The following is a 24538-nucleotide window of genomic DNA, read 5'->3' as shown; positions in this document are numbered from 1 at the left end:
GGAAGAAGCTATCCCTCTGGCAAATTCCCCTTCCCCCCCCTCCCCCCAGCCCAGCTCTATTCACAGCATTCTTGGGCGGGACGCTTTCCTAATCTCTTCTCTGTAAAGGTGCTCTCTCCATGTAAATGCCAACACACTAACATCCGGATCCAGAGAGCTGACGCTTTGGTGTCCTAGGATGTAGTGCGCGTATGTCTGTGTGTGTGTGTGTGTGTGTGTGTGTACGAGAGCGCGCGCGCAGACGACAGTGAGCTTCCTCTCCAGGCACAGTGCAGACAGAGCCCGCGACATTACTATCCAAGCAGCCTCCAGCAACGCGAGGCAACTGCAGCCTCCGCCCACTCAGCCCAGTGATTGGCTGGTTTTGCTCATCATTTCCCTGCTAGCAAGAGGGAAGGGCCAGTGACGCCCCCGAACCCAGCTGCAGAAGCCGCCGCCACCTCCAATGCACAAGGTGTCACATCTGAAAAGAAACCTGAGCCCCAGGGAGGCGGGCGCGGAGCGACCCAGGCCGGGCTGGCGCTAACCGCGCGGGAGGGCTCCTGGCAGCGCTGGAGGACCAGAGGCAGCTCCGTCGCAGAGGACCTTAGCGACCTGATCCTAGGATCCCGGCTCCACGCTCTCCTCGCCTTTTTCAGACCCCCCCACCACCGGTCTAATTCTCCAAAACGGAGCCTTTATATCGAGAGAAGGTGCGGGAGCTGGGGCAACCAGGACTTTCGCGGGCACCCAAGATGCGCTCCATTAGGAAGAGGTGGACGATCTGCACTATAAGTCTGCTCCTGATCTTTTATAAGACAAAAGAAATAGCAAGAACTGAGGAGCACCAGGAGACGCAACTCATTGGGTAAATTCAAAGCTTCATTTCAGGATATGACTCAAAGTCAAGCCATAAATGAAATGTGCATAGAGTGATGGTTGTGATACTGTATTTGAGCTTGTGTGTGGCTTCTCTCGTGATTTAAATAACAAAGGCTGTTGTTGAGGTGTGTGTGTGCTTCTCTACGCTGTTCCCAGTAGGAGTTCAACTTGCCCTGTGCGGTAGTGACAATTGTTATCCAGTGCCGGTTGTTCGCACGCCAAAGGAGAAGTCACTGCAGAAGTGTCAACAAAGAACGTGCCCTTGTCCTTTTAATCCGTGGGCAAAACTCAAGCGAGATATCTTTATTCACCAAACGGTTGCCCTTCCTTCTTTCTCTGCCCTGTCACTCTAGGGAGATACTAGAGAAAGCTGGTTTCCTGAAAAGATGAAGTTTAAAGCCCACTAAGGAGGAAATCCGTCTTTTCTTTTTCTTTCCCTTTTTTTTTTTTTTGACATTGGACAGATTTGTGCATTTTAATTTGAATTAGTAAATCCAGCACCACCACGTAAAACGCATAAGCGTCCTGGATAGAGTTTTAGAAGGAAACTGGGTACTTCATCTTAACAGGCAATATTTCTGTTATTTCTTTAGTTTTGTCTCTAATTGAGTTCAGAATCTCCCCACCCCATTAAGTTCTCAAAATATCACACTTCCTTCCTCCCTCCTTCTGGGCTCTGTGCCTTTGAAGTTAACCCAGGGGGTGGTGCAACTTTGTGTTGGGGACATAGCTTGGAAGCGATTTTCTGAGGATGTGAACCTGGTTGTCAACTCTGTTCAAAGTCTTGTTTCGGAAATCCTCCCTAGTCCGGAGGCGTCCACTGTGGGAAACTCTACTCTAGCAAAGATTCCCTTCTGGTTTTTATTTTCTCTGACACTATTGAAATTGAGTGTCACTATTGAATGAGAACTTGCCTGTGTGTGTGTGTGTGTGTGTGTGTGTGTGTGTTTATAGCACTGCCAAAATATACTTTTAAACTTCATGCAGCCCATTTAATATTCCTGTTCCTCCCTAATTAACGAGTATTTAAGTGCGAAACGCACATTTATCCTTACAGAAGGCATTGCTATTCTATAAAAACCGGGATAACAGTAGTACAGCCAAAAGAGACTGGAAAAAAAGAAAAGCAAATAAAGAATGGGCTGAATGGTTGTTATACATCAACAAATCTGTTCAGGATCTGTTCATTTGGAGAAAGAAAAAAAAATTAAATAAAAGAATCCTCTGAGATCCTTTACACAGGAGTGGGTGGTTTGAAAATTCAGTCATAACAGTTGTCAGAAAGGAGGACTTTGGTGTCTTAGGACTGGGCGGCAGGGTGAGCAATCTCTGGTGACCTGTGCTTGCCAGGCAGACAAAGAGGTCTTTAGCAAGGTGGTGATCCCGCACGTGGGGGCTCTGATAATAGGCGGAGGCTGGAGTGTGAAGGTCGAGGCTCTTTGTTCCTTTCCACGTTGGTGGGCTCTGAAGATAAGTCTGTGTGGAGACAAAGCGGCCAAGCCCAGAAAGGACTCTGAGGGTTTGGGACCTTGGATGGCAACCCTGGAGAGCAGGAGTGGGAGGGGTGGATGTGGGAAGGGGGGCGCCAGATCCTAAGGAAGCGTCCTTTCTGAGCCGCCCTAAACTGCAGGCGGGAAGAAGGAACGCGCTATCAGTCCTTTTAGGGGAATTGACAGACCCATTACAGTTCATATGACACAGGAGACGTTTCTTCTGTGGCCCTTTACTGGATGCTGAGGGCAGTGGACGCAGCCCTGGGCGCTGAGGAAGAAGAGGCGGGCACCGGCGCAGCGGTTGGGCTAGCCGGACTGAGCTCTTCTCCGCACCCTTTCCAAGCAGAGCTGAGGGTTCAGTTCTTTGAGAAGGCATGGGGCGGGCACTTGAGTTAACCAAACAGGAAGAGTGGTGCGCATTGGATCTGTCCCCAGTGAGCTAGCAGCCAGGGTAGGAGAATCAGCGAGAAAACGGGGGAAATCTGTTTTTGCAGGGATCAGACTCCCTTCGTTTAAAACAACAACAAAAAAATCACTTTCAGTGCTTGGCGGCAACCCATTCGGTCCTCCTTAATTAAAACCTGCAATTTCAGTCCCTTGGGGCAAGGCAAAAAGCTGGCTGCAGGCGTCACTCTCACACCCCTGCCCCTAAGTGTCCCAGCTGCTGTGCCGCCTGGGCTTCCTGCCCCAGACGTTGCTCTGAGCAATTCCAGAACGGTAGTTATAGTGTCCCTGAGAGCCCATTGCCTTTTCCCCAGAAGGAAACGTTCAGTAGAAAAGCTCGTGATACAAACTCGTGGTTTTCTTTCAAATCCCAAAGAGTGCTTCTGGTAGCGGAGTTGACTCATCAGACTATCTAATAATGTCATTGACTCTTTTTACTCAAGTCTTGAGGGGAGGCCGGGCTTTATTTTATTTTTTAAATGAGTTTAAACTAAACTGGATGTTGGTGCCAAAAGCTCAGATCAGTACTTAATTTCAAAGTAAAGTAACAGTTTCTGGCCTTTGGGGGGCACTGCGTCCCTTGCAGGTGGGCAGTAGTTGCAGTTACAGGAGTCCCATAGCCCTTTAATATTACAACATCCCACCAAATATATATTTAGGTTTCCTGCTACCACCCCCCCCCCCGCCACCCACAGGCAAGCATCTATTCGACCCCTTTCCTCTTTTAACGGAGTCCCATCTAGAGATAACGTAGCATTACTCTCCTTGAGCAGTCATTCTCTGCAGAGGGCAAAAGAAGACCAGCACAACTTTTCGATTAAACATCCACGTTTTCATATGTCCAAAGGAACACTAGGAGTATGTTTTTAATAAGGAATTATTCTAGAATAGGTCAAGTGATAAAAGAACTTATGTGATTGATTAACTCAAAGAATTGCAAAGAACTCATGTGATTGTTATAACTTAATAAAGTTTAAGTCAAAAGGCATTGGTTATATTAGTATTCTAGCCTTGACAGGCTTCTACCCCGCCCTCCCCCCACACACACCTTAATGGCACTGAAAGTTGTGGGGTAATATGACTCCCACAGGTAAAATACATGATATGCTCCTTTAATGTGACAAAAACTGTAACAAACTTTAATGTGATATAGATGTTTGATTGTTATACTTAAAACTTGCTACACATGATTTTCCTGGTTGACCACAAAAGACACTTTAACTTACATTTCTTATCTGGAGATTTCCTTTATAATAGGCTTATTACTGAGGTTATATTACTAAGTTATCAAACATATTGTGAAATTGGTGATAAAATTGATGGTGAAGACAAGTATTCAGAGTATTACTATTGTCAGCCAAGGTAGTTTCAATTTATTCTAGGGTAGAATATACTCTTGTAAATTAGGAATTCTAGAATTTGCACTTACTTCCCATGTTACATTTGCAATTCTGCCAAAACCCATAAGCAATAAGTTAAGTAGAACATCTCATCTTTATTTTCAGTTGTTTGGTACCTATGTAATAACTAAAAACCCCAAATCGCCTGCTGTTTGTGTTCAACCTTAGTTTGATGTGAGTTCTTTTCTTTTAAATGACTTTTAAAACTTTAAATTAGGGAGGAAGTTTAGCCTAGCCCTAAGGGAAAATATTCATTTTGAAACCAAGTTATGAAGAGTTTCATCAGGCTTGAATGCAGGGCTTTGGGGATCAAGTTTCCAGAAAAGAATTAACTCATATTTGTTATGAACTGCAGAACGAAAATGGATAAATTGTGGTAAAGCCTGGAAATTCATATCAAAAGAGAAAAAAAATATTTTAGATCCTAGGTAACAAAATAATGATTAGTTTAATCTTAGAGATGACTGTCTTCCTGGGTTTTTTTCAGTTATAAGCAAGAATAATGTATAATATATTGCTTTATGAGTGATTTATCTAATGTGTTTTCTATTTTGCCTTTAAAAGCACATATTAAATATTTTGGTAGATAGTCCTATGCAAAACATGTTTGTGGTGCAGCTGTTCAAAAGTCATGTCCAATCTGGAATACGAAATAAGCAGTGGGTGGTGACATCCTTCATGCCTTACATTCACAGGAAGGAAGTCTTTTCTAAGATAGAATGCTACCAAGGCCACATGTGAAAAATCTCTTGGGACTTATTGAACTTTATACACAAAAATTTTGCCCTAGAATCTCAGACTACACTGAGCTTGGCCATCTCCCACATGAATTCTGTTGACTATAAGGGAAAAGTGTCACTACTTGTAGATAATCCCATTCAAATTTCTTTCCCAGTCACTAACATCTGATGTTTGGCCTATCATTAGTTAAATATACACAATTCAAACAGAGCAAGATGGTAACATTTTATTCATATACAACTAATCTAAACTTTTAAAATTGCTCCTGAAATTTTGGTGGTCCTGAAAAGGCTCCATGTAAGTAAGTACCTCCTAACAATCATTGTACAGATAAAAATGCATCCACATGTCAATGCAACAGTCTCCTATAGATGTAAAAAGTGCAACCATGTGTATCTGTACTTCTATGAAGATAAGTTAGTATCAGAAATAATTATTATAATCATAGCAAACTATGTAGCATTATTCTTCTTGAGCAGTCATTCTCTGCAGAGGGCAACTAAGAAAGATGATATCGACAGGGTAATTGTTAATGAGGAAGATTGGAAAGATCCCTCCTTCCACTAAAAAAAAAAATGATAATTTATGCTTATGCTCTTAAAGGCACATCTTCAAAAATGTAAAAGTTAACTTCTGTACATGTTCACATTATCATTTACATGCAATTATTATCATTAAACATGCAATATGAAGACTGACTTCTGGGCCATGGAGTAGTGAAAAAAACACTCCTGTTTCCTTGCATCCTAAATGACCTCTGTAAAATGATTATTATTAGCCATGCTCAGGCATGCAAATGTATCATTTTCATCAGTAGGAGAGTTTAAATATTAATTTTTATAGAGTTCCAAATTTCACAAGGAGTGGCTTCATCTGATGCTTTGAGATGCTTCAAATTTAAACTACATGTTTAAAAAAGAATGCAAACCAAAATACCAAACTATCAGCATCCAATTATGGAATTCATCCAACAGCTGTTACACAAGCAATGTTTCCATTGATAGTAGGAGAGGATTGCCTACATAATAAACACAAATTGAGACTTTGTGATTGAACAAATAGTCATGTTACTTTTTAACTCTGCTTTTGAGATTCTAAGAAATTTTAAAAGTGACATGTAAATAAATAAATTTACATACTGAGTTGGCTATGTCTTTTTTTATGTTCCATAATAATTGGCTTTTTCTCTGAATCTGATACATATATAAAGTGCCAAGAGAATAGCATATTGAAAAATAAGTTGTTTAGCTATGTTTAAATGATATAACTGATAACAGTGCTGTCTCTCGCCATCATCATTACCTCCAGATAATCAACACACCATGCCCATGTGATACTAGCTGACAATACTGATTGAAAGGAGATAGTTTTTTTTTTTTTTTTTTTTTTTAACACAGCAGAAATTATCAAAAGTCATGCTTACTGATGGGTTTCTTCATACTATAATCCCTGTCTTTCAACCATTACCTACTATCAGGAAATTATCTTATTGTTGAGAAAATGTTTTGATACCAATTTTTTAAATTAGCATTTCAATAATGCTTTATAAATTACTTTTTAATACAGAGAACCACTTGTTTCTCAGTTATTCTTGTAACATCTTTCATCATGCTTATACGTTCCTTCAAAACTGCAGAAAAAATTATATCTAATTTTTCACCACTATGATTAATCAAATTAGGTACTGTTCGACTTAGACAAAATTCTAACTTTAAATTAGGTATTGTGAAACTTAGACAAAATTCTAACTTTCATAAAACTGTCATTTTTGTTTTGTTTCAGGGATGGTGAATTGTGTTTGAGCCGATCACTTGTGAATAGTTCTGATAAAATCATTCGAAAGGCTGGAACGACAATCTTCCAGCACTCTGTGGAAGGTTGGAAAATCAATTCCTCTTTGGTCCTGGAGATAAGGTGAGTTTCTTTAATAAGGCACAATTTCACATCATGTTCTCAAATAGGTTGGTCTTGCAAACTAATATGAACACTTGAGCAGTGATACAGCTATATTTAATGCTGTTCATTGAAGAACTTGAAACCATAAAATAAAATAATTAAATAGTCATAAATTTAAAGGTAAATATGTAAGTTTCAAATATATATGTCTTTTAATTAATGGAACAAAATAGTCAATAAGGTACAAGTACTTAATATGCTTAATTACTGAGGATGGACATATATTTTGAGAATACTGATCTCTATTTAGACCTCATTTGATCCTGTGTTTTCTCATCAAGATGTGAAAATAGGGACTACTCAACTCCTATTTTGATGATCATTAAAAATATATCTGACTTTATCTTTTAAATGGTTACATCTGTATGAGTATAAAATGGATAAAAACCAGAAAATAAACTTATAGATTCTGTTTTATTTTTTATAATACATGGTATTTTAGCCAAAATAGACTTGAAATCAAGCTTAGTTGCCTACATGTATCCATTAAGTTATTTTCTTCTATTATAATCCTGTTACTAGTAAGAAATCGCCTAATTATGGATATTACTTCTCTTTATCTTTTCATTACATTTCTGTTAGATGAAGTCTAAATTTAGAGTATTTCAGTAAATCATAACTCTAAAATTTCTAAAGAATACATCCTTTACATAATAAAACCACTGAATTTTTCTAGTATCAAATGTTTATTACACAATGGCTGAATATTAATGCAAATACTTTGTAAGTGTAGCTTCTTCATTAGAAGAAAATGGGTTGGTTTATCTACCCAGGTTTCTGCCTACTCACTTCTTGGTTCCTAACTACACACAAGGTGGACCGTAAACAAGGTTAGGGGAGAGTCTATTACAACTATCTTGAGAGTATGTATAGCCATTCATAGAATGCATTTCAGCAAAGACACTCACTGTAAGTTGAAATATACTTGAAAGATGTCTGGAAGTTTAAAAAATGATGGCAGGGAAATGCAGAAAAAGTTAGGCAACTTTGTGTTAAAGGTTTGGAAGTGACTGGAAAGGAAATAGGAATCAATTTACAGTACTGCCCAGTGATATAAGTTTGGTTGCTTTTAGTTTAGGGGGAGCTTTGTATATTTTCTTGATCTACTATAAAATGAGGAGATGTGTAGAGACTAATGACTTTATTAATTGGTGCCCCCTGGTAAGATCATGGCTTTTAAGGACAATTTGTTTTCACTTAGATAGGGAAAGTAATTTCAAGCCAATATTAAAGATCAAGAGATTCCAAGCACCCGCATTCTTCCTGAGAGAGGTTTTGTTAAGTGGTGAGGAGCATGATGTCTACAGCTTGACATATTTATGTCCTTGGCTCTGTTCTCTCATGATCTCTGCATACTGTTTTCCTTTCTGCCTCAGACCACCAGCTCCTATTTGAATTTAGATACTCTGCAACAAGTGAGATAATTATGAGAAATGAGGTAGCAGAAGACCATAAGACCAGATATAATTAAAAAGATTCATATTTCTTGGAGGCACATTGGAAAAAAACCATAAATATGGTTAAATAAAAAGGAAGAAAATTGATTGATGAATAAGCATATCTGGAAAGAGAACTTTCATTGAATGGTTTAGCAAGAAGAAAGCCAACTAGGTTAGACTATACAAATCAGGTAAAGCAAAATAGTGAAAGAAAGTTAAGTAAATAAGAAAATTATAATAGTTTAATTAACATATATAGCCAAGCTAAATGATGTTGGGTAAATGAAAATCTAGCAAGTGAATTAAAGAGTTGACACTAGTTTGATTAGTATATTCAGCTATGCCTTCCTAATATCTATAAAAAGTGAATCTTATAAATGTTCATATGACACTATAGATTTTGTTCTCATTACGATACTCAAGGTAAAGGCGTTAAACATAAGCTGACCTAAGAAATGCACTTATTGCAACTTTACAAATTCATGAGAGTTACATTTATATTTTTGAGTTGCTTTAGATGTTGTGAATTCATCTGTGAACTTTGTACTGAGAGATGATTTATTTTATTATATCCAATTCTTGTGGTTTGACTTTTTTCATATTTTTCTCATTTTTATATATCAAATAAATTCTAAAGAAATACAAATGCCAAATATAGATATGTAGAAATGTATGAGTTTAGTTAATTATGAGAAGAGCTTAGGACTTCAAAAATTTATAGAATATTTTAAATTCTTAGTATAATATATATCAAGTTTTCCAAACAGGTAAGGTATATGGGTTAACTAAACATGATAGCAAATTTATATTTGCTTACCTGTCAAAAATAATTTGGTAGTGCATGCATATATTTGCTTTAGGAAAAGGATTATACCATCTTTTTCCTAGTTTTCATATTAAGTGATCTGTATAGGTAATTGTAGGTCATGAAGCATATTAGTAACAAAGTAAAGACTCAAATTCTATCTTGTCTGACAGGTTCATATTGAACCAGTCTTGTTATAAAACAAATTTCTAGGATGTTTATGTTTTGATACTAAAAATATGAACAATTAGCATGCATATTTATGGACAACATCATGGCACTTTTTGTGCTGAAATAATAGAATATTATTTACCCAATATTCTGTGTCAAGTGTCAAAACATGGCCTAGTGTATAAATTAAATAAAAATGCTTTTCTTCAAGGTTTTGGGCACAATTTTGCATTTTATTTGGTTGTAATTGTTTATAATATTTCTTTTTATACTGGAATATCTTCCCTATAACAGTTAGACCTTAAGTTCAGAAGTATCAACTATTTACAGAATGTTCTTTTAGACCTCTGAGGCAAATTTTCTTGTAGAAATAATCCTTTGAAAAAATGTGTGGTCTAATTATCTTTGTAGGCATAATAAACCATTAATCCTTTTTTAAGGTTTTTTTTTCTTTTTACTGAACTGTTGTATTATGATGTATAATATATATTATTTTCAACTTGTGATGTGTTCCATCTGAAAGTTTTGTCAAAAAATACTTTCTGATGGGGTTTATGCTATTTATTCTAAATTTTAGATGCTAGAGCATGCATGGTTGTTGACAAGAAACCTATAGAAAAAAAAATAAAAGAATGGCATCTGGTGATAGGTTAGCTATATTTAACATTTCACAAGTGAAAACAAGGTTTAGTAAATTAATGCTCCAGAACTCTGCAGCTGCTATTTCAATGATGGGTGATGCTGAAAGGGAAGTTCTAGTTGAAAATTCAGTTGAAAAGTTTCAGTATAGAATCTATTCCTGTCAGTTTAACAGTCTAAACCAACCCTTCATCTTAAGCCAACATTGCCTAACGAAAGATAGTTTTTATGACTAAGATTTTTAGTCCCACTGAAAGTGAAACATGGTTTCAGATTTTTTTCAGTTATCTTTAACATTAAAACAGTTGCTGAATCTAGATGTTTACTTATCTAAAGAGGTTTCATAAGGATCACCAAATGACCACAGAAAACCTAAGAGGAATCTCCTGTTGTTCTTTGAAGGCCTCCACAGAAAGCACAACCCATGCTTTGAATACCTGATAGTAACTTGACCACATATTAGGAAAACTTGTACTGGTACAGCCTATTAAACATTTTTTTTTTTTGACTCATGTTTCTTTAATGCTCAGATGTTAATTGAGTTTTCTTTTTTCTTTGCTCTGAAGTAATTTTGTTTACCCTGCTGTTAAACTCATATCAATTTTGTCTGAACAAAAGCATATATATCTCCTTGGTGATACTTAGAGTGCTGCTTCATTTACCTTAATACAAGAACTTTTGATGCTTCCAATGACATTTAGCTAATACATGTAAATACAAGTTTTATTTATTTATTTTTATTTGTCTTTTTTCTCCTCACATATTTATAGTCTGAACCACAACTCGACTTAGCAAATCCACAGAGCTTGTTATGGTCCATTGCATCTATAATCTAAAAAATGCCTTCAGCCTGCCACAGGGAAGAAATAAACTAACCTCTCCTGTTTCTGAAGAGTATTAAGCACTTAAGTCATGATATTACTCACTCCTAGTAATTCTTTAGTCTTTCATACAGTTATATCAGGAATCTATATCAATTTTTTTCTCTGCATTGCTTAAAGCCCTAAAATAAAAATTACATGTTAAAAGTGTGGGTCAGTATAAGAACAAGCTGCAGTTGTTTAAGGTTTCCTTTCCTTTTTTTTTTGGTTTAAAAAGGTCAATTCTACACCCCTCAAAAAATTGTTTTGAATTTTATCTAAGTAACTTTTACATGTTGATTCTTTGATTAATCTATATGAATTGAGTTTTTATTGCTTTGAAAAGCACTTTTACTATTTTTACTGCTATCATTAAGGGAATAAAACACTGCTGACCCTATGATACAAATTGGAAGGATATATTACCACTTGCACTTAATATTTTTTTATTTCATTAAACACTCTTTTCTTCCAATTGTGAGTTAAAATAACATTTTAACTTTGCTCAACTCTTATAGTCTGATTTTTGTATAATTTTTCCAAGATGTTTTATGTTTCCAATAAAACAAAGATGTTTAATTATACTTAATAATTTAGAAGATGTGTACAGTTTTTTTTTGCTAATTTTTTATTACATGGAAAATGTACCAATAATGGAAAGTCCCTCTTTCTACTACTTGATAGATATGTGTCAACTTTTTTGATGCAATAAAAAGAATTTTCCCTTTGGATTTCCATGATAAAGAATTTCTTGTCTGAACTTCTAACCTACTCAACTCAAGCTTGCAAACATGTCAGTACTTGTGTGAATACATTTTCAAATACATCTACAGCAACCTACTTAAGTATGTTCAAAGGAAAATGATAGCATCACCTAGTTAGATGATTTCCCCACATCCGTGCAGTTTTTATTTTAGAGGCTGCCCTGTCGTTTTCACAGGAAATGAGAACATTTTTGTTGAAATCCAGGTGTCAAAGTATTTACTTACTTTTCCAAAAAGACAAATAAATGTTAGTTAATAAGTATGTATAAAAGCTTCTTTATGATTTCACTTTTGGTGTTAGGTGCTAGTTGTTAACATATTTTTTTTATCACTTGAAAATGCAAATTTATAATACTCTCCAATATGCAACATAGGAGTGAAATTTTCTGATACTTTCTTGTTAGTATATGCTTTGTAGTCCATGGATCAAATAATGTCAAATTATTGAAGACGAGGTTCATAATTTTTTTTTTGACAATAGAATTTTCTAAAAAATTTACTAGAGTCCTATAGTGATTTCTTCTAGTTAGTTTCAGGTATAAATAACTCCAAATATCTGCTGAGCCTGGTTCTTATGCTTTTAGTCTCCTCTAATTCTTCTGAACTCTCTCTCCTTTTCCTCAATTTAATGATAGCCATCCTTACTTCATTTGAGTCTATAGTCTTACATGGAAAGGCAATACCCTTTGTGTTGTTGAGATGTCTTCAATTTATAGTCACATCTCTCACTAATTGGGATACACAAACATTTGGGAGGTACAAATTACTAGACTCTCATATATTTCAGAATACACACCCAGATACAGTCCCTTTCATCCCAGCTTCTAACTTAGCTATGACTTAGCCTGACTTCATCTCTTTTAATGCTTTTCTAAAAGGAGAAACCAGCATAGTGCAACAAATAGACTCTTTTAATCAGTTTTCCAAGGCAACAAATTTATTAGATATAAGGCTCAACTTTCAAATTATGACAGGCAGATGATGCACTGCCTGCTCATGCCAAGGTTTGCCAATTTCTAGGAAGTGATCTGTATGCATTTTGTTTTCATTTTCTATCTTCTAAATATTTAGCATATGCATATAATTTATGTTTGTATAACATCTCACATTGTGACTAATTTATAGATTAGGTATTGGATAAGCTAAGCTTCCATAAAAAAGATTTCCTCAAAATTCAGTGGCCAAACAAATTGGAAGGGAAGTTTCTTTCTCTTTTATATGATCATGTCCATGATCCACTCATACCCCCCTTCTAGGAAACTTAACTCTTATGACCAAACCAAGCTGTACTTGGAGATGTTCTGGATGACCATCCATGACATGTAAAAGTTTGAAGGTTCAACACTAAAAGTCAGATGGGAGGAAAGGTCAATAAGGAAAAATAAGCTACCTCTGCCATATATAATCCAGTGCTATGTCAATTCATCTTCTCCTTTATCCATTTTACTTCCTGGGGTCCTAAGCTTAGAAGAAATTTTTCATATAAATTTAGTGCTATAGTTTTAATTTTTCTTCAAATATTGTAAAATATAAGTGTCTTGGATAACTACATATGTTTACTGTAAAGTTTATTCTTCTTAAGTACAATCTATGATCGAAATAAAAGTACATTCAAGTTATTTCTAATCTTCATAGCCAAACAACATTAAACAAAATAAATGACTATTTAGAAAAAACTAGTAGAATATTTCATTTTGTAAAATCAAGTGACTGCTGTATTTAATAGTTTGTTTTTTAGCACATTTTGATAAATGAAGTATTTTTTTTTGCTCCACAAATGGGTGTATATACTATACATCTTTACAAAGCCATTGTAAATTTCTGCATGAAAGATTTTAAGAAATATACTCCACTTCCTATAAAATCTACTTAATTGGTTGGTTTGATTACCACTAATAATTTAAGGTTAGTAGTATACCTGTTGACATTTCAAATGTTACTTTGCAAATGATGTAACCAGTTCTTGGATATGTTGTCATTAATGTTAAATCTTGCTTGTATTTCACATGCAGGAAGAATATTCTTCGTTTCTTAGATGCTGAACGAGATGTCTCAGTAGTCAAGAGCAGTTTTAAGCCTGGTGATGTCATTCACTATGTGCTTGACAGGCGCCGGACATTAAATATTTCTCACGATCTACATAGCCTCCTACCTGAAGTTTCGCCAATGAAAAACCGCAGGTTTAAGACTTGTGCAGTTGTTGGAAATTCTGGCATTCTGCTAGACAGTGAATGTGGAAAGGAGATTGACAGTCATGATTTTGTAATAAGGTGAGCTTCCTCATTTTACTTAATAATAAAAAAATGATGAAAAGTTGGAATTTAATATTAAGTATTACTGAGAACTCAAACATTTATCTAAAATGTTATTTTGTGTATTGTATCCTAACCTATATTTACCTTGGATAGAATATTAAAATGACTGTACTCATTTTAATGTTCAATGAGGTGATCTCATTGTAGCAATGATTCACAGCTTGGGGAGACAGAAAGCAAGTAACCATTTCATTAAATTTAAAACTAACATAATCACTCATATTTGTATTCATTAGTTTTGTATAAGTTCATTTATTGTATAAAGATTATGAACATTGCTCTGCCAAAGATTATGAACATTGCTCTGCAGTGATGAGATAGATGTAAGCTGTTTTTACTTTTTTATTTAGCGGATTCTAAGGATATAGTCATTATCAGGTTTATATTTGATATCCAAGTGAAATTGCTTCTTATTCATTATTTTCAGTATTTGTGTATGTTAGCATATTTTAGCTTTTGAGATTTCTCACATAATTGAACATGTCTGTTTGGTCTTCATTGGTGTTTATTAAATATTGGATGAATTATGGTTTACTTTTTATTAGCTGAAAAAAATTAACAGTAGATAAGTAATTATATCATAACTATTAGTAATTTTTAATTTTCAGTTGTTATATCCATATGGGTTTTGACTTGTTTTAGTTGTTTATAAAAATTATTGAGTGAAGGGCTGAGGTTTTGGCTCAGTGGTAGAGTGCTCACCTAGCACATGTGAGGCCCTAGGTTCAATCCTCAGCACCACATAAAAATAAGTAAATAAAATAAAAGCATTGTGTCCAACTACAACTAAAAAATTAATATTTAAAAAAATTATTGAGTGAAACATACATATATGCAAGAGTGTGGTATAAAGATATATAGTAAAATATGCTGAGCTGACAAATTGACAAATATTTGAATCCCTTTAAAATATGATGTGAAAATATAACTCTTAAAAATTTATATTTTTTTACTTAAAAATATAGTTATTAATTACATATGCATTGACCATAATTAGGCTACTACTTAAAAAAAAACAGTAGTAGCTGTGAAACAATCCCATTGAGCATTATCAGGTGAGCACAATTTACAATAACAAACATGGCTGTGAACATTTTATTTCATTGTCTTCTCTGTCAATTGCCTGGTCAGATTCTGATTTGTAATGAGTTGGACATTTAAACATATAGACTCTTAAATTGAGTAGAAAAATTTCATCAACATGTAAATATGCAAAAAGAAATTGTATACAAAAAGGAGAAAGAATATTAGAAGAGGAAATGAAAATGGAAGTAGAACAAATGAGTTTCAAACATACATGTCTTTGTGGTAAGTGACAAAAATGCAAGACTTCGAGATTTCTGAAATGAAAAAAATATCAGGGCAGCTAGAATAAAGAAGCAAAATTTTAAGGTACATTAGAAATTGCTGCAAAATAAAGAATGGTATTTTAAAATGTGATTATTACTGGATGAAAACGCTCAAAATGTGGCTCACTTCTTGCTCCTGTGTCTCTTTAAGCTTTGACAATGAGGCCTAGCTAAGCTTTTAGATTCAACCCTACTTCTGACTCTAGAATTAAGACTCTTATTATCTGTGGGCAATGAGAAGGGCCTGATGGAAGTTATCCTTTAATATCAGTTTATTAATATTATTTTCTACTCAGACTCCTTTACTTCAATTTCTATTGATTAGGTTCTTTGCATTGTTCCAATTCAAAAGTTATTGAGTTACCTATCTTTTTTTTTTTGAGAGAGAGAGAGAATTTTTTAATATTTATTCTTTAGTTTTTCGGCGGACACAACATCTTTGTTTGTATGTGATGCTGAGGATCGAACCTGGGCTGCACGCATGCCAGGCGAGCGCGCTACCGCTTGAGCCACATCCCCAGCCCAGCTACATATCTTTCATTTCATTAAATGTCTAGTGAATGGATTCCTATATTCTTTCTGGAATGCCCTAAGAATCACCAGTAACTGTCCTTATTTTGTAAGACAGTCTTTCATATTCATTTTTCCTGCATCTGTTTCCTAGAAGCTATACATTCTGCACTGTAGCTCACTTTCCTGAAGTTGGCTTTGACCAATCTGTAGGTTTCGAGACTCTTGGGTCCTCATCCATCTGTAAATAAAATTCTGATTCCCTGAATCATACAGGCCACTTCTTTTATTCTAAAATTAAGGATTTTTTTCTCTTTTGCTGGTAAACAGGAACAGCAGACTACCTGTTATCAAGGTCCTCTACTGTGGACAACTGCAGATTTATATCACTATTAAGCTACTCTGGGGGCTCCTCCACCAAAATACTGAGGTTCTAGGCACTGGGATAATACAAACATATATACGTGTTCTTCCTTTAATTATCTAGTGTCTTTCTAGGATTAAAAAACCCTATATTCTGCTTTAAGTTAATAAACTCCACTCTAATTTTGAAATACTCTTTAATTATTCCTACAGCAATCATGCTCCAGTAAATACTCACTACACTGATCTACTTGTTTTAACTCTACACTCTGTGGCTCCTGTGTCTTTAATCTGCTAACTAATGGGTGGATGTGAGGGTATGTTGTTGATACCTGGGTAACTGGTCTCCATCAACACAGGACACAAGACGAATGCTTTAGAAGGACAAGGTGAAGAATACCTTTACCACTTCCTTTGTGGTAACCTCATTGAATCCACAGTGACATTTCAACATCACACTTTGTATGAAATATATATACTTTGCCTTCTTTCAGACTCCACATGAGTCTACTACTTACATAATCAAACTTTTAAAGGTAAAAATCTTTGCTTGCATATCTAGCAAAAATAAAGTAGTATGAAAAAAAAAAACACTTTGAAAACTTCAAGAATAATATTGAAATAGTTGATCAGCTAGTGTCTTTTCTTGCTAGGGGTTTCCAAAAGATTTCTCTTCCAAAAGAAAAAAAAAAGGCCTACCATGGACTAAAATGATAGTTACTATATATGAATATATGTCACAGGAAATACTTATAGTCTCAATTGATAGTAAACTTATCTTTGTAATTTGTAATAAGAGTTATGAAGACCACAGTTTATAAATAAACCATTAGCTTTCTTAGATTTTTAATATATACTTATAGCTTTGGAATATTTTTGTACATTTTCATATGTATTTCTGCAAATCTACACTGTACTAGAACCTATATTACATTGTTAATAATTTTGTTATATAAATCTTAACTTTACATGAAACTAGAAACTTTAGATCAGAGTAAAAGGTCAAGTGTAAAAAAGGCATATTTGGGGGAAGTTAGCACTTAAATTATTATGATGTGGGAAATAGCTTATATGGATTTCTTTCATGGTTTATATTCATATACACACCTGCACATCCCAGCCACATACAATATCTTTAGTTATTTTTATGTTAAATGTGCATGGAAGAAATTACAATTATCATTAAGATAGACTTGATCCTTTTCTCTGCTTAGTGTCATTGACAATATATTAACCAATTGTACAGATGTTACCTTCAAAATATATCCTGAATCTAATGATTTCTCATGAATTCTACTACTGCCCTAACATAACTTTTGCTTGGAACCTTGAAGTAGTCCATTAACTGATCAATCTGGTTGCATACTTGCCTGAAGCCAAAGTTTTCCTTGCCTGCATTATATGAAACAGTCTGCCACCATCACCATTGTGACCTTCCACTTGACCTTTAGAACTTTTCCATTCCACGGTTACCACTTCATTGCTTGTCTCCTCAACTAAAATATAAGAGAAAAAAAAAACATTATTTGCATGGCTTCATTTTAGATTCAGTACCTGGAAAAGTACATGACACATTTGTATATTTTATACCATTTCTTTCTTTTTTATTTTTTTTTTACTTTTTCACCATTCTTCAAAAATAGAATTTGAGATTTTCTAGAAAAAAGTGTACACTAAGGATATGTAGCCCAAGTTTTTTTCTGAGTTTTCTTTTTTATTGGTTCTTTTAGTTATACATGAAAGTAGATTCCATTTTAATATGATTGTACAAGCATAGCATATATCTTATTTTAATAGGACCCCATTCTTATAGGTGTACACAATGATTAGATTCACTGTAATGTATTTATATATGTACATAGGAAAAATTTGTCAGATTAATTCCACTGTCTTTCCTATTCCCCTCTCCCTTCACCTCATTCCACTTTCTTAAAATATTGAACTTCTGTTCTTCCTCTCCTTACCCTTATTGTGGGTTAGCTTCCACATATCAGTGAAAACATTCAACCTTTGTTTTTTAGGGATTATCTTATTTCAGTTAGCATGGTAATCTCCAGATCCATCCATTTACTGGAAAATTTCATAAAAATCACACACACACACACACACACACACACACACACACACTCATATATTATATTCATTCGTTTATTGAAGGGCACCTATGTTGGAACCATAGCTTAGCTTTGTGAATTGTTCAGCTATAAACATTGATATGTTAGCATCATTGTAGTATGCTGATTTGAAAATCTTTGGATACATACTGAGGAGTAGTAGAGCTGGTTCAAATTGTGGTTCTACACCTAGTTTTTTGAGGAACTTCTGTACTTCTTTGGGGACTACAAATTGGTGCTGATTTTTTCCAAAAAAAAAAATGTGACTTTCTAGAAAATATTTTTGAAAAAATGTTCATTTTTTGAAAAAAAATCTCTGCAGAAATACCATCCTCACTTTTAATAGCTAGTTGGGGAAATCACTCCTTTGGGTTTAATTTTATTATTTGTATTTTGGATCTGTATGATTATTTATTATATCCTATAGTACTCAGTAGTGGACATATTTGGTAGCTTTTCTCAATACTCATACCCTGAAAAATTTGTGTCTCTTTCCACTGAATGATGTAATAAGCAAAGTCTTAACACTTGGTTACCAATAGGTGTTTGGGGGGAAATTTAACTAGTACTTAAGAGTTATCATTCTACATGGGGAAAAAATTGAGATAAGTAATGCATGTCAATCAAAACTTTGTCACCTCTTAATAAAGGCTGTCACTTCTTGCCAAAGAGAATGTGACACCATTTTTTTCATTTTATTAATTAGAACACTCCTGAGAATGTAACATCTTTCAAACTAGTGAACCAGAAAATTTGCTGCTGTGTCTGGCAATCTTAATGATAAGCCAAATTCTCCCACTGCCTAAACTAGTTGTTAGTTATATCCTTTCGAAAGGTTCATTAACAGACATATGAATATCTGAATTATAATAGGGAAGGACTAAAATACAATTCAATGTTACCCACATTTTTTCCAAGAGAAAAATTAAGTTGATTTAATTCCAGAAATACTAATTTGTAATTGAAAAGTAGGAATCAAGACCATGAGTTATTTAAATATGAGCATGTAAGCAGAGACCAAAGATCCAGTTAGCCATATTTTAATAATAGATAATCCTTCAGATATGTATATGTGTTCAACATATAGATTTTTTATTATTTATACCTTTTTCCCTAGTATGATTATTTTCTATTAACCTAGTTCTATTGTGCTCTATTTTAATGATCTGAGGGTTCTGCTAACCCTTGAAAAAATAAAATTCTAATCTTCTTTATGAATATCAACAAATGCATCACTTGATTGTGGGCACAGGGTCTTCAATAACATATAATCATGCCAGACTCCCATCCCTCCTAACAATTTTTGCCATTTCCATTACATTCTGGCTCATAATTTGTGTACCCAATAGTTTTTCCTTGCCTAAATGCATGTGGACTTTGTTGTTTGTTAATTGTTATTTTGGCGTATGTCTCCTAGAGCCTCAACAGTCCAGAAAGTATTTGCTTAAAAATTTTAATCAAAACATCATTCTTGCTTGAAAAAGTTTCTTATCCACATTGAGCACATTTAAAATTATCACATGCTCTTAGTAATAACATTTAGAATATTTCAAATATCTTACCTTCTTGGAAATGTATTGTTTGTGTTTCTGCTTGGCAATACACAGAGTTGGTTTTTTCAATGTTTGTTTATTGTTTGTTCATTGTGTTCCCAGTTTGTTTACTTGTTTCCTACTTTTTCTATTAGAAAAAAAAATTTTTGAGGGAGATATAAATTGTGTTGGGTCTGCTTACAGTGACTCCTCTAGGATCAGATTCATTCAGAGACTATGTTCAAGCTAACCTCTAACTTGACAAATGTAATCACTTTTTTTAGATAAAATCTTTATTCAACATTAATTAGATTTTTAGGTTGACTTTTTTTTGGGGGGGGATTTAAATAAACACAATGTAATCTTCTTTACCAGTGTATCAGAATACATTGTTGTCTGTGAATGGGAGTCTCTCACTCCAAACATTCTTTTTTTCTATTGGGAAAAGGGACATGGAGCAAAACAATTGCACTATTATCTTTTTAAGTGTAGTTTTGAAAACTATTTTTAATATCCTGCAAAAAATATTAAAGATAAGCCTGTGAAAATTGCTTGGGTGTTTTTGTAGACTTTTAGACAGCACATGGAAATGCAATTCATTTCCTATAAAAGGAACTCTCTCAGTGACTGCTTGTATCATTAATGAATTGCATTAAATTGTTGTTTCAGTGGGATATTAAACAAAAGGTATTCCTTATCATATAATTACTTGATTCTTAAAACTGTGAAACAAATCTTGAAAATAGGAAAATCAATTAAAACCTAATTTTGATTATGTAATGACTAATTAAATATTTAACTGATTTCCAAAATCTAAATCTAATGTATACTGGTACTCAGTAATAAAGAAATACTTATTTCTTAGTAAAAATTTCCAAAATCATAATGCACACAGCAGTATTAAGGAAACTGTGATCAATGTTTTTTAAATATATACAAACTTCAAGACATCTGCATGTGTTTCCTCAATAAAAAAAAAAAAATGCCCTGCAGCATCTAAGGAAGCTCAGATAGGAGAAAAATCAATGACTCAAATTGAATATATCTTATTTCTTGGCCTGAAATCTTCTCTGATGAGGGTATATTACAAAGGATGATAAAGTTTTTAAGAAGTCAATGATTCTGTGGTATGCCTCCAGAGAAGCAAAATTTTGACTTAATCTAGCATTAATGTATCAGTTATATGTAATATCCCACCTGCTTGAGAAAAAGAGGAAATGGAATCATGAGAGGAAATATTATTTTGGTATTATTTCCCAGACCCATTTCTTTAAAAATTGATGAAAATTTTGAATGCTGCAGTTGCACTTCATTGTAACTGTGGGAAACCATGATTTCCTTCTACAAGATGAGATTCCTCATCATGAGAGTAGGCACAGATCATGATCTTTACAGAAGAAGTCAGTGCCATGAACAATTTCATCTTCAATATTCTCATTTTCCTCTCAGAGATAATCTCTTCTATTCTAAAACAAAATCTGTGTCTCTGATATAGTTAAGTTCAGAAAAGTGAATTTTAGGCCTGTTAGTTCTTTTTATTTTTTAAAAGAAACAAAAATCCAGATATTTGGTTGACCAATGCTATACTTCTAACATTAATAAAAATGATGTGTATAGACAAAATAAGCTAAAATATGAACTGTTAAAATTGTAAATGACCAAACACTAACTTTTGCTACTCCTTACAACAATAGTAAATTTGGCAGTCCCCAGAAATGATTCCATAATATTTATCTTCTACCCAAGTTCCACATTAACTGAAATTATAAGGACTAAAACATCAGTTTTTTTTTTATTTTTGTAATCATTTAAAGTTAATCTGTTTAAAGATAAACACTAAATAATTTCATCAGATGCATTAATAGCTTTTTGCATTCTATTATTAATACAATAAAACTTCTTGTGTGACAACCAGAGGCCAGTCATGAGCAGGGCCTGATTTCATACCCGAATATCTTTACATTCCTTTTTAAAGGGATAATGGAGCTGAGTGGGATCTGGAATAATCACTAAAATAATATCTCTGAAGACACACATCGAACTTAAAATATTTGTCTGTGAACAGTTCTGTTACTTCAAATAATGCTGAAGGATTTATAAAATGTTAGGAAAAAAAAGTAAATATGATTTCAGTACAGCACAGGAATCCTGAAAGTCGGAATTTTACCTAGTCTTTTTAGATATTCCAGGATAGCTCTAGATAGATTACTAATTTTTGGATATTACAAGTAATGCATTTCAAGAAGATATCATTGATAATTTTAAAGTATTATGATAGTGCCAAAAACTGTCCTGCCACATACCAAGCAGAACACAGCAAACACATACACAGCTTATAGGAATAGTCAACTACTAACTGATTAACTTTTAAAATGTACTAAGTAACATTCAACACGGCCCCAAGTTTATGGTTATGTCTACTCTAGTGGTACTTTAGAATAGTTGAGTGTACTTTTAATTTTTTTTTAATTTAGTTTTAGTTTTCTTGAACATTTTATTTAATTTATTTTTTTAAATTGATTTTATTTTTTTAAATACATGACAGCGGAATGCATTACAATTCTTATTACACATATAGATATACAAAGATTTGAAAATCCTTGTATATAAAGTATGTTCACGCCAATTCATGTCTTTACAGATGTACTTTGCTTTTTTTGCATTACAATTCTTATTACACATATATACCACAATTTTCACATTTCTGTATATAAAGTATGTTGACACCCAATTTGTGTCTTCATACATTACTTCTTTTTTATTGGTTTTATTTTTTTAAATACATGACAGCAGAATGCATCACAATTCTTATTACATATATAGAACAAATTTTTTATACAATTTTTGAAAAACTCTGAAGAGTGCCATTTTGAACCAAATTTAACTTAAATAAAAATATTTTTACTGTCATAAACAAAACTAAAGATAACACTAGAGTGTCATTAAGTTAATAGAAATGAGCAATTCTTAGAAAAATTGTCCAATCAATATTTTTTCCTAAACTTTGTATTTGGATTATCTGATTTGTGAAATATTAGAGTTACATATATGGAGGCAGATAGATGATAGAAGATAAAACATAGTAATAGAAGTAATAGAGAGACAGACAGACAGTATGAGTATTAATGCTGTGCTTGCATAGAAAAATCATCACTCATTATAAACTCCTGGAGTCTAACCAGGTGTATTTTAGGTGATAATAGATGGTGTTTAGTCTTTCTATAGTTTATTTTCTGAATTAGAAACTGAGATGATTGTTTGCACTCTTCCTCTTTACTTACATTATTACAATATTCACAGAGTTCACAGAATGATAGAATTACACCCCAAAGCCTGACACATGTTCACGCCATCATGTATACTTATTTATCCAAAAATGTGCTGTGACATTTCACTAATTTGGAGTTTGTAAGGCAGCATACATCATTTATATATCATGATGGGTAAAGGAAAACAGACTTAGAAGCTTTGTAATCTGTTCAAAGTGCCACTGAGTCCTTTCTTTGGTTATTTTTTCACTTTGTAACACTGTACAACTTTCATGAAAGAATTACTTTCTGTGATGGTAATAAATGTTTTGAATTCTTCAAAAAAAAACCTTTAAAATATTTTAAAATTTTTCTGTAGCTATCTTTCAAGTTTTTCATATAATTAACTCCAATCTGTATCCACAAAAATGTTATTATAGTATTTGTGTCTATATTCCAGATTCCACAAGTTTAAAAATAATGGTTTTCTGATGAGAACAAAATTATTCATATATTTCCTAATATAGATCCCTGAGAAATGGTAGATAATAAATTTTCATTCCATTTCCCTATTACCTCTTTACAAGTGTTTTTCTCAAAGTTATAAATTTTTTATTTTGATATAAAATTATCATTTTTCCAAAATATAGTCAATCAAAACACCACTATAAATTATAAAGAATGTTCTTTGCACCACTGCAATGTAATGATTTTGGTCATAAATCAGTAGTCCACATTAATGTACATCTCTTTCTTGATTTTCTTCTGTTTCTTTGTGTATTGTTTTATTAATACCACAATTTAAACTTTGAACCCATAATAAGGATAGTACCTATTTTCACATTGTCGCTTTAAGAATGTGACCAAGAAGAGGAACAAATATAGCACTAGCCCTCAGAATTCCCTGCCTTGCTCCCTTTCTTTCATTATATTCTTTCCCAAGTAGTGTAGTTTACATTTGTTGGTATTTTTACTTTATGCAAGTGAAATCATTCTAGTCTGATTTCACCCACTTTTTTTTTTTTGAAAGTGTAGTGTGGGTTCTTTCCCATCTCTGGACTAACTGGAGATTATAGGAAATATCAAGCAGCATTTCAATGCTGGCTTTTCATAAAAAAAGTAATGTCTAGACTCTGTCACAAGTGAATCTAGTCCTGCACTGTGCTGACTTTGCATCATATGGTGGATTCTGGGGTAGAGGATAATTAACTATTGCAGTTAGTAACTAATATTCTGTGGCCATCAAATATCACTCCTCACACTCCTCATGTTGCCTTAACAGATATTTTAAAAATAGTGAGTCTGATGTAATTGGCTCAGAAATTGTCAATGAAAAGCTTCAGAACACTTTCATGTGTCTATTCTGGATAATTAGTCAGATTTTTCTATTTAGTTTTATTAACTTCTTTTTACTTCTTCTTCCATCATTCTACCTTTTCTGCATCTTCCCTCTATCCTAAAACACTTTCTTTCTTCTACTTATTCATTTTTTTAATTGTTTAGAATTTTTACTGAGGGCTATATATGTGCTAGG

The 24538-nt window shown here is 33.7% G+C and overlaps 1 protein-coding gene across 1 annotated transcript in view; it reads left to right on the top strand.

Moving 5' to 3' along the window:
- The first annotated feature begins 429 nt into the window (after positions 1–429).
- Positions 430–24538, top strand: part of St8sia4 (ST8 alpha-N-acetyl-neuraminide alpha-2,8-sialyltransferase 4) — a 90138-nt gene continuing 66029 nt past the window's right edge. The window contains exons 1-3 of the mRNA XM_026395037.2: positions 430–847; positions 6722–6853; positions 13586–13843. Of these exons, the coding sequence (XP_026250822.2) occupies positions 735–847; positions 6722–6853; positions 13586–13843 (503 nt within the window). The 5' untranslated portion in view covers positions 430–734. The remainder of the gene's footprint in view (positions 848–6721; positions 6854–13585; positions 13844–24538) is intronic.

Source organism: Urocitellus parryii, chromosome 1 (genome assembly GCF_045843805.1).
Source record: "Urocitellus parryii isolate mUroPar1 chromosome 1, mUroPar1.hap1, whole genome shotgun sequence".
NCBI classification, from domain to species: Eukaryota; Metazoa; Chordata; class Mammalia; order Rodentia; family Sciuridae; genus Urocitellus; species Urocitellus parryii.
The sequence above is the reverse complement of the archived record's forward strand: the minus strand, read 5'-3'. Positions and strand labels throughout refer to the sequence as shown.